This window comes from Vipera berus, assembly GCF_964194415.1.
Source record: "Vipera berus genome assembly, chromosome: 4".
Taxonomy (NCBI): Eukaryota; Metazoa; Chordata; class Lepidosauria; order Squamata; family Viperidae; genus Vipera; species Vipera berus.
Window position 1 is genome coordinate 32,329,418 of NC_138206.1, and position 12,053 is coordinate 32,341,470.

At 34.0% G+C, this 12,053-nt stretch overlaps 1 protein-coding gene across 3 annotated transcripts in view; it reads right to left on the minus strand.

Moving 5' to 3' along the window:
- Positions 1 to 2,355: 2,355 nt before the first annotated feature.
- Positions 2,356 to 12,053, minus strand: part of SFT2D2 (SFT2 domain containing 2) — a 17,525-nt gene continuing 7,827 nt past the window's right edge. Inside the window, exons 5-9 of one of the 3 annotated variants that reach the window (XM_081326695.1) lie at positions 10,647 to 10,682; positions 10,497 to 10,555; positions 8,331 to 8,360; positions 7,444 to 7,486; positions 2,356 to 4,411 (exon numbers count right to left, since the gene is read on the minus strand). In XM_081326695.1, the coding sequence (XP_081182821.1) occupies positions 7,447 to 7,486; positions 8,331 to 8,360; positions 10,497 to 10,555; positions 10,647 to 10,682 (165 nt within the window). In that variant the 3' untranslated portion in view covers positions 2,356 to 4,411; positions 7,444 to 7,446. Of the gene's footprint in view, positions 6,189 to 7,443; positions 7,487 to 8,330; positions 8,361 to 10,496; positions 10,556 to 10,646; positions 10,683 to 12,053 lie in introns of all 3 variants that reach the window. The other 2 variants (XM_081326696.1, XM_081326694.1) reach the window with 2 other exon arrangements.

Genomic DNA, 12,053 nt, shown 5'->3' on the forward strand with positions numbered 1-12,053 from the left:
TTTTCTGAATATGTCTGCTAAAGTAATGAAAAGACTAATCTTTTCTAAATCACTTCAAGTCCAATAATTACTGATGGTGTCAAACCTTGATTAAAGAACACCAGAAAACCTGCTGTCTTTTTGTCCTTTGTAATTATGACTCGGCATTGGATGTCATGGCTAGATAGATATTTAGTTTCCCTAGCTTCTGGAACTGAATGTTCAGGAAAGAGAGTCCATTCAAATGGGACAGGAGATGGAAAGAATGAGTTAGCTTCTCATGGATTTCATTTGACCAAGAATTTTCTATTATATTATTATAGTCAGTAGAAAAGTCTGTAGGAAAGTACAGCTATTAAATATCAGTTAAAGAGGAAACAAATCTTTTTTCCCTGCTATATGTAAACAGCTGTTAGCTTCGAAGAGTTTCAGATTGATTTGTTGGTTATTTCTTGTTTCTGCTGAAGCAAGCAAAAAACATTTCCGAAAATGTTTCTCTGCCTCAATCTACTTATAAAACTCCATATATCAAGTTTGTGTTCTAACTACATGAATGAGAAACAGTTGAACAAATCTAATAGGGGAAAATCCTCTCAAATTAGATCTCTGCTTACATCTTATTAGACCTATCATTTGGATGATTAAGATACGATATATCCTAGGTACACACTTGTTGCATTCTCATCTTATTATATAATAATGTTACAGAGCACTGCTGCAACCAGATTGGTAAGCAGGATAAACTTTGTTAGCACTTGGCAAAACAGCAGAGAATATCAACGCTCCAGACCAGGCATGTCAAACTGCTGGCCTGCAGGCTGGATGTGTCACGCCAAAACTGCGCCCACCGCATTGCTGGCAATGGGGGAAAAGTCCCGATATGTCGCACGATGTCACAAGTTTGACATGCCTGCTCCAGGTCATACTAGAAAATTGAAAAGCACCCCAGAATAAGGCAGTGGCAAATCACTTCTGTGTGCTTGGGAAACTTAAATAAATTACATATTTATAAAAGCCCCAGAGGTTAGGTTTGATTCTTCAGCATTTCATATAAACATGATTCACTTTTGCCTAGAATGAACTGAACCTGTGAACATCAAAGTGGAATTTTTGTATTCAAAGTGTAAACTATTAAGAGACCTATTTGTTTAGAGCATATTCATTTCTTTTCTTCCTTTCAATTGTCTCCAATTCTCAAAGTCCACCTGGAAAAGTCTCCTCTGTTTTTTGGCAAGTTTTTTTTAGGTTTGCCATTGCCTCCTTCCTAGGACTGATAGAAAGTGAGGAGCCCAAGGTCACTCAGTTGGTTTCATGTCAAAGAGAGGATTAGAACTCACAGTCTTCCAGTTTCTACTCTGATGCCTTAACCATTATGCCAAATTGGCTCTTGCATGGACTATTAATTACACAGAAGCAGAACTGAAAGAGCTTCAGGTTAAATATTTCAAAAAAAATTTAAAAGACACACATTTTAAATATAGGTCACAGGTTTTTAAAGATTATTACTGGTAGTTAACACATATCTGTATGAAGCATTAAGTATTATGTAGAAATTAAATTATCTTCCCAGAAACATTACTCTTTACTGACAAATTTGCATTATAACCAACAACTATTGTCCAATTATTTTCAGTTTAATTTTATATAGCAACAACTTAGATTTCAGTTTAATTCACCATTTAATTCCTTCATCTATACTTATTTTATGCGTCCAAAACTAGTAGTTGATTTGAAATATTGTTAAACTATGAAGTTTTATTTTGAAAAGGTTTTAGCTAAAGCGTTAACACTATATCAATATCTATACTTGTATATATATATTTAATATAATCAAAATCCAGACAGTTCAATAGATCTATTTTCCCACATAATTATCTTTATGAACCAGGAATTTCAGGATAATTTCAACTATTCACGTTCCAACTCATAAACATGAAAACCAACATGAGGCTGGAGCTGATCTAGTGAACACATGTAATCAGTAAGCAGAATTTTTGACAAGTTTCTCTTTTCTCTAGAGACAAAATAAGAATGTTTATAAAATATATCCCTATTTCCAAGAAACTCTAAAACATTTGTTTACCTCAATTTTCACAATGGCAAGATTGTATCCTGTTATTAAATAAAACACCAAAATGTACAGTGATGCCAATAATTTTGTTCTTTTGTTCTGTTTTACTATTTACTTTTTTCCTTGCTTCTAGATTCTACAAAATTTCATTTCCTAGCTTCAAATTCAACAGAGAAATTCAAAGCTTCAGCTTCAAAATAGTTGAATTCAAAGAATGTTTATAATCTCTATTACAGCATATTGACAACAGCAATGTGTTCTCCGAAGATATAGCTTCAGTAGCAAGTTTTAAAACTCTGACCTTTCAGCAGTCGACTTTATTAAAAACACAATACACACATGCATTGTGAAAACATTTTTATTACAGAAGATATAGTACTGAAAAAGAGTTCCTTTCAAAAGATATTTTCTTCTAAGGAAAACAAAACTTCCAGCACGCAGAAAAGGTTACAAAAGCCAGTGTGCAAAAATGGAAAATTTTTCCAAACAAAAGAATCAATAGCTTATTACAAGGGTTCTGCAAAGCATTCAACTGAGATGCGTTATTCCTGCTGTTACAGAAAGAAGAACCTGTCTTTGGGTCATTGAAGTAGCTGTATCTTTCACAAGCCTTGTATGACTGCTTCAAGCCAAAGAGTTTGAGCAAAGCTTAAAGACAGAACTTCACAACCTGTTTTAATAATTTGAAGAGGGGTGATTCATTTGCACTCTTCTACAGTCCGTGTACTCTTCAAAATTATCCCTTTTGAACATTTTGCACAACTCTAATTATTATGGAAATCGCTGCTAGCATGATTGGGTCGTGGTACCGAGGTAGGCACTTTACCTCCAATACAGCCTCAAATAGACCACGTTACTTATATTTAGTGGTGGAAATATTTTAGATCATGCAACTAGCATACTTGCAATTAAGGTAGAGTTTGTCATAAGAGTACAGTAATAATGCACAAAGATAAATCTTTTAACAAACTGACAACATGAAGGGGGTGGGAAAAATTACAAAAAATATTCTTATTCTTTGTTTGCTAGAACATAAAGGCTGAACATTGGCTCAGAGAAAAGGTAACTGAAAACTTAGGCCATATAACCATACCAAGACAGCAGTGTCTTGCTCCCTTAATACAGATTTAGCATTTTATTTTTCAGGGAAAAGCAATAACTCAAATATAATATTCTTACAAGATGTTCAATACCTTTAATAATATTACATCAAACATATTTAAAAATATACCTAGCAAGAATTTAGTGCCAAAAATTGGAAGCTACTCAAATTGAGTTTAAAGGTTCAGTTACTATTGGACTGTTATTAATATTGGATATGTACTATAATAATTTAAGAGACAAAATAGAGCATTTTGTGTTTCTTTGTCTTAAAATACAAGATATTACTATTGGCCTAGTAAGTTCACATTCTGTAAGCAAGGACATTATTGCAACTGGAATTTGTGAGAATTATCTTAGTCTCTCCCCAAAATACACCTCCTCTTATACATATTGTACAAAATTGTACGAAAGGGCTTAAAGGGTTTTGTTTCTCATTTGCTACCAATCTTAAGCAGCGTTTCCCAATTTGGTGACTCCGTGAAGACTTCATGCTGATTAGAAAGTTAGGGGATTTTGTTTCAACTTGCACACCATCAAGTTGGGGCAGGCTAACATGAAGCAGCAAGATGTGAAGGCAGAAATTGGTAGTTGTATGACTTAGTGGCATCCAATCCAGCAGTTGGTATAAAGTTATCAATTCCTTAATGTGGATGTCTGCATCTTCCAGCATTTCTATTACTACCCTTCTGTTACTCTAAAGAAATACACATTAAGATACATTTCACATCAGTACCAGCAAAACATGTTAGGTTAAACTCAATTCTCTGAAGACATTAACAAGGAAAATGATAAGATGATCTCAGCTGGTATTCAAAAGAATGAATTTACATAGTTAGGAAATCCCAGGGGAGGGGAAGAATCAAACAAGCTTCACCAAATCCTTTAGGTTTATACCAGGGGTAGGCAACCTTGGCTCTTTTATGACTCATGGACTTCAAATCCCACGAGCTGGCTCAGGAGTTCTGGGAGTTGAAGTCCATGAGTCATAAAAGAGCCAAGGTTGCCTACCCCTGGTTTATAGAATAATTTCTCACCACTTTATTTATATTCAAGTGACCCTAAAAACCAATACAGAATGTATGAAGCTTACAGTTATCCTGTTCCACCACTATTTACCTCTGAAACAAGTGAGAGACTTGTATCTTTTAGAATATTGGCCCCAACCTTTTTCAATGTTGCAGTAATGCATCAGGAATAGGCACTATCAAGTGAAATTCTGACTTTTGTATTTCAGGAGTCCCCTTGTGCCACAATCGTCTACTGTAAGAGAGAGTTTGCAGTTACCACTATCAATAATAACTACACAATGATTCACTATAAAAACATATTAAATGTATATACCTAAATATAGAAGATATTAAAAAAAATTACTGTACAGATCTGGACAGTTTTATATTGTAAGGTAATAATTTTAAATGCTCCCACAAAAAGCAGATGAAGGAAAGAAACATATGTGTTCATTTCTTAAAACTGAGGCCTTGCAGACCTAATTTTAATACATTACTTAGAATTGTCTTACTGTATTCATTTACAGTCAGTGTACACAATTTTGTACTTCACTCATAATGAGAGTTGTAATAAAAGTGAATTATTTTAAAAATATCAAGCTTACAAATCTATAAATATGCTTGCTTTTGGAAAGCAGCACAATACAATTAACTTTCCAAGATCTCTGGAATAAAACAACCAACAACATTTATCAAAGAAGCTATATTAAACTAGGTAGACAGATACAAACATTGGTTCCACTTTGTACAAAATCAGTGGCTATTCCTCACTGAGAAATTTCTGTGCTCTTATATCCTGTATTAGTCTCTTTCAAAAGGCAAAAGAAATCAGAACAGGCAGTATAATGAACGTAGATTGTATATAATTTTTCTTTTGGCAATAAATGCTTACAGTTCATGAATTCCACCAAAGGCAAAATTGTTGGATTTTTTTTTAAATAAGCATAGCACAGCATCAAGATAAACCAACTGCAAAAACTCTCAAATAATTCTTAACATGTACACACACTAATTTTACCTCTTACAAGAGATAATCAAGGAATATGCCAATACATTAAGAAGAAAAAATGAATGCAGCAAAAATTATCAATATGCTAGCATCCAGCAGTATAAATAATCCCAGTATACTATCCTATTGGGAGATCAAAACAAGAAACATAATATGATCCTCTTTTATGACCAACCACAGTGATAAACTATACAACCAAACAAAATATTGAAAGAAAAGAAAGGATGATAAAAGAAGTCTCTCCAGTTAGATTATGATACTTTGTAGAGTTGTACAACATGAGTTGTACGTGCAGTTGACCAACATGAAAATGAAAATGAGGGAGGCACTACAGTGGCATCAAGGAGAGGATTTTTTTTTCAAAATGTTAAGTCAGCAATAAAGGCAGAAGTCTAGATTTTATTTCATTTCAAGGCCATATGTGTAAAAGTCCATAAATAAAAATGCTTGCAGAATTCATCTTATCTATTTTTATGACTCCTATTTTTCTCTAATTACTGATTTTCTTGCTAGACAGACAGTAATTCATACAATTTAAAGTAAGGAATTAATTCCAGTAACTTCCCTCATACAATTTGCAATCATGATTTTAGGAATATTCTTTTGATAGCAAGTAAAAGTATGTTATGGAGAAAAATTCACTAGCTAATGTTTTCCAAAATGTAATCTGTCCTTTGAACTTTTTGATAAAAACTGGTTGATAGAAAGTAGTAAAATCTAATCCCATCCCTTTCACAATTAGGATATACATTTTATTTCTGAAATAAAATCACCTGAAGAAAAGATTTTTGTGGCATACATTAAGTATTAGTTTTGCAAGTGAAGACGAGACACAATTTATCTTGAAATTTTCATAAAAAGTGTTATCTTCAGGGGAATATATAATAGATTTGTCTTCTGATTCACATATTAACTTAAGACCTTAATGCTTTGTTCTTAGGCAGGTGTGTGCTGTTTCAAGAATCATTTGGTTGTGCAGGTGTTGTAGTCCTCAATGTAAAAAGATAGCCAACTTAGCCTGCAAAAAGTAGCCAAACCAAAAGTTTTATAAGCAATTTCTCCATTAATTATCTATCTTATGAGAGGTAAAAAACTGTTTTTCTAAAAAGTGTATTGCAGTTTCAAACAGGAATGTTGGTAATGGAATATATTAACTGCACTAACAAAAGGCATTCTTTTTTGGGAATAAACAGTAATGCATACTCCTCTTTAAAAAAATTGCATCCCTCTAACAATCTGTTCTTTAGTTTGCAATTCAGCTGCTGCTGATACATGTCTTCAGACTGGAACACACATGAAGAAAAGCTTTTGCAAATAAAACAAAGTTTGCTAACTAGAAAGATCATAGTTTTTGCTGCCCATCATGATATGGGTGTAAAATATCCACATCACATCTGCAATTGCTTATTCCATAGTGATAATTGAGGGAAATGGGAACATTTAGATAGGTATTATAACATCCTTAAAACTGCCTTATTTTATATAGAGATTAATTAAAGGGATCTACATCTTAATAAACTTGTTTTACTTAGGGTTTTAATCCTCATAGTGAGTTGGGGACTGTTTCCAAATTATTATTATTTTTTAAAAATTAAATATATCCTCAACTCCATGTTCCCTGGAGTGGAAAAAATATATCTAACAAACAAAATGGAGGATGCACCCTTTTAATTCCTGTCTTTTGGATATTACCAGAGTCAAATCCAGCTCCTCTTTGCCTAATACCCTCAGACCTTCCCTGGCCCCAAAGCTCCCACCTAAAACGGAGGACAGAAGCCTTCTTGCCAGATAACAGTACAACCCAAGGGCAGTCGTAATAAAGGAAATATAACATAGTAAGAAACTGAAATACCCCAACCTTCCATCTGCTTATTAGCTGATGGCCTCAACATTCCATCTCCTTTACAATGGACTTCCCCAAATCTGCTGCACTCTGGAAAGTACCACTTTGCCTAACAGAACATTGATGAGGACTTGCCCATCTTCCCCAACCTGGCCAGCAAATCAGATTCCTAAGCTATTGCAATACACATCATTTCTTCTCAGTGTTGTGTTCTGTACTTCTGAATTTTCCATAACGTTTTCAAACTACCTCAAAAATGCTGCCTGGAATGTCAAAACATTTTTCTCTCTCCAGGGCCCTTCCAAATGTTTGTAGAGACCTTTTCTTTGCTATAAGTCAAGATGAACATGGCTGAAAATCAGGATATAACCATTTTACTCTAACCTACCAGCTGCTGTATTTTCTGGAAGATATTAGGTTGTTTGCTTACCTGTTATGTGAGGCACGCAGCAAAACATTTTTTCACAGCATCCCTGTGGAAATAAATGCTCATGAAGCTAAGGGTGACTAGATTTACACAACACCAGTATATATTTAGGTACAGTTCATTAACAAAACTACAATTGACAGGGTTTTGCTAAGCCCAAATCCAATGATTTGCTAAGCCCAAATCCAATTATGACTTAAGGTGGTATATGAACCTAGGAGCTACCTTATTTAAACCAACCACACTAAACAAACTCCCTCTGTATTTCCTTTTAATCCTATCTTAAAACTCATATCTCCCATGAAATCCTGACAAACAATAGTCTTGATATTTATTATCCAGAAAGTCCTTAGTATCATAACTCTATATTTCCCAATCCTTTTCTTCTCCAAACTAGTTAGAACTGTCAGTGCTACTCTCTGAATTAATCACATACCTATAAGTCTCCATGTTCTTTCCCTTTTTCATCTTTCTTTGTCATAATGATTAAAACTTTTCAGCATTCACTTGTAAAGCAAATCTCTATACGGATGGCAGTATTTCACTAAAAACAGTCATGTTCCGGTCATTCCTGGCAGGAAGTATATAGCTTTTATAAATAATTCTTGGATTTCTGGCACACAGGACAGCATTTCATTAAGGTTATTTTGATTTTCCAACCCATACAAATTTATTATTTATTTATTTATTTGATTTGTATACCGCCCTTCTCCCCAAGGACTCAGGGCGGTGAACAGGGACATAAATATCAAAATGCACAAATACAGAAATTAAACCCTAATGCCCAAATGCAGAAGATAAATTACATTAAAATTAATAAATTACATTAAATTACACATTACAGAAGAAATGTGTTTGTTCCATGAACAAATGTGGGCAATCAACATTACCTTGCAAATGGTATGTAAGAAATGCTGTACCTAGAAAAGGAATAGCACAAATTCCTTCATTAGCAAGTACAAAAAAAAAATCACCTTCCCCTCCCAATCCAACATTGTTAACAGGCTACATTACACATGACTGAATGCAAATGCTGGGCAGCAGAGATATACTGCAGTATGCCAAGTTATGCCATGCTGGAATATGCTAAGACTAAGCATTGTTTTGATTTTAAAATCAATTTATATATGGCTGACTTCTAGGGTAGCAATGACTAATCTCAGGGACAGGGGGATGAAATTCCAGGGAATAAGGGCAACAGAACTTTCTCTGTGTCGCTTTGACCATGGCTGATCAAGGAGATAAATGCTCTGCATTCAAGAAATGAACTTTGTCAGAACATTTGTAATATCATATTTCACTGCAAGTGGAAAGATATGTAAACAAAAATGTAAGTATTATATGGCCACAACTATGTCTCCCCATAGATTTTCATTCTATACAGATGATGTGAACTTTTCATTATATTGGATGAAGAGAGTTAGTGGGAATGAGAAACTATGTCAAGAAAGAAATTCATCTCCATTCACATACACTTTGACAGTGGCCTATTTTATTAGATAATCAAAGATCTGGGGTATCAATGTGACTGGAATTAAACATAGATTGCTGTTATATACTTGGTTCAACATTGCTAAATTAGTAGGTTATTCAACCAAATCAGTAATATGTTTTTATTCAGATTCAAATTATTTTAGGAAATCCATAAGAATGGATTTATTGTTCATATTTGTATGGATGGCTGCATATACTAATCAGTTTACAGAAAAGAAAAATGTTAAAATCAATGCATCTAAACTGATTTTCATACATGCATATGCAAGTGTATAAAATCCAATATCAGTTCATCTTCAGTATTTTAAGAAGCTTAATAAGTGATTGAGAAAGTTTTTATGGGATTGGCAGACTATTTTCTTTAACTAAATTACCATCTTCACATGAAAAAGGAAATTTTAATCTGGATTTTCAGTGATATCATTGGGCATGAGTATGAGTATAACTGAAAAATTATTTGACCCTCATAATATCTCGGTTGGAATCTGATTTCTCTTTTAGGTGATATTGATTTGTTTTTATCCTATTAATCATATTTGGAGGATTTAGGGTAGAAGCTTAATTCTGAGTCCTGTTTGCAAGAAAAACTCATATTTTCAATAAGTGTAACTTAAAGATTACAACAGATTTTTTTTAAAAGAACCGGGGCGCAAACGAGCTTAGTACCTTAAACTAACTTATTGTCCTTTTCACTATTGCAAGAAGAATTTGGAAATGGTTAATATATTCATTTGAAACCTGCTTTACTATTCAGTATGGCCCCGTTCAGCTTCTGAATCCCACAAAGTATTTGTTTTACTGGAAAATACTTTGAAGATTTTAAATTAATAAACTATGGACTAATCCAAGGTTAGGCAACCTTGGCTCTTTTATGACTCGTGAACCTCAACTCCCAGAATTCCTGAGCCAGCCATGCTGAGGAGAAATGGAGTGGTTTCCATGCTGAGCCATGCTGGCTCAGGAATTCTGGGAGTTGATGTCCACAAGTCATAAAAGAGCCAAGGTTGCCTACCCCTGGACTAATCCATGGGAGGGGGGGGGGGTTGCAAGATTTTGGAAGTGTCCTTTTCCTAGGATCGTGAAGGGTGACAGAGAGAGAGAGACTGGCCTAGGTACCCAGCTGGTTTTGTACCTAGGGGTGGACTATCTCCTAGTTTCTAACTTGCTGCCTTTAAATATTACTCCAAACTGACTTTTTAATAAAACTTTAGATGTAAGATTCATATGCCAGGAATAACCAGGCCTTCAAATGTAGAATGAGTCAAATCTCATCAGGTAAGAGATAAAATGTTCATGCAATCCTGCAAATCACTGCCTTTACATTATATGCAAATGTGGTTTCTCATGTGAAATCCAGTAAAAATAGGTACCGTACTTAAGGCAATGGCTTCAAAATTCCTAGGGGATTAGGGGAAAATATCTTGTTTTCATTACGGTATATTTTATGTGAAAAGGATTCAAGGTCTATGGAGATATAAGAAAGGCTTTTGTTCCTAAATCCACAAGAACGTCCAATTATTGCCAAATATCTATGCACACAGGAAAAATGAGGTAATACATACCATGCCAAGGCAAAGAATTGTAAAATGCAAAAGAGGATAGTTAGCCCCTTATTATGCCACTGAAAAGAAAAGATAATTACAACTTAAACAATTATTTACAAATAATTTTATCAAGACATTATCAGTCACATTGTAAATTTGATTACTTACCCAGAAAGCTGCACACAGAGTTAATATGAGGCATAACTAAAAAAAAATACAGAAAGAAAGTCTTTGAATAAGAAATGCTATCTAATTAAATAGCTAGAAATAAAATACTGGACTAAGTAAATTTCATTTATTTAAGGAAGCGTATAAGATTGCTTTAATAGTAATAGTTAATCTTGAAGTAAACAATTAAAAAGCAGATGTGTTCGTAATTTAACAAAGTTTAATGAAGAGAATAATGAGGGGTGACATGATAGCAGTGTTCTAATATCTCAGGGGTTGCCACAAGGAAGAGTCAAGCTATTCTCCAAAGCACCTGAAGGCAGGACAAGAAGCAATGGATGGAAATTAACCAAGGAGACAAGAAACGAACTAAGGAGAAATTTCCTGACAGTTAGAACAATTAATCAGTGGAACAACCTGCCTCCAGAAGCTGTGAATACTCCAACACTGGAAGTTTTTAAGAAGAGACTGGACAGCCATTTGTCTGAATTGGTATAGGGTTGCCTGCCCGAGCAGGGGGTTGGACTAGATGACCTCCAAGGTCCCTTCCAACTTCATTATTATTATTATTATTATTATTATTATTATTATTATTATTATTATTATTATTATTATTATTATTATTAGTATTATTATTATTATTATTATTATTATTAGTAGTAGTAGTAGTAGTAGTAGTAGTAGTAGTAGTAGTAGTAATTGCTTTTTTATCCCCATACAATATAAAAATTTCTGGTTCAGGCCAAATCTAAGTTTTCTTTTTTGCGAATATGCATTTTCTAAGTTCTAAATTAATTAGGAATTATACTTATGCAATGTAGTGATAGAAGACATCATAGAAATAAGGTCAAAATATTGGGTAAAATAGTTCATCACCTTTTCCTGAAAGATTAAAATCCTTGTCCAAATACTATAGCAGCAATACTACAGAGATCCACCTACAATAACATTAAAAAGTAAGCAACATCCTAAAACCTCCCATTTGCCACCATAGCAAAGCAAAACAATTCCTACATCCCAATGTTCTATTATGATTCATCTTTATTGTGTGTATATATATTTTAAAGGTAACAATGATGAAGCAAACAGGGAATTTGCAAATATGTACCAAAACATTACAGAATTACAGAATAAAAGAGTTGGAACGGATCCTGGAGTCCAACCCTCTGCTCAGGAACCCTATACCATTTCAGACAAATGGCTGTCTAGTCTCTTCTTAAAAACCTCTAGTGCTGGAGCATTCACAACTTTTGGAATCAAGTTGTTCCACTGGTTAATTGTTCTAACTGTCAGGAAGTTTCTCCTTAGTTCTAGGTTGGTTCTCTCCTTGATTAGTTTCCATCCGTTGCTTCTTGTCCTGCCTGCAGGTGCTTTGGATAATAGGTTGACTCCCTCTTCTTTGTGGCA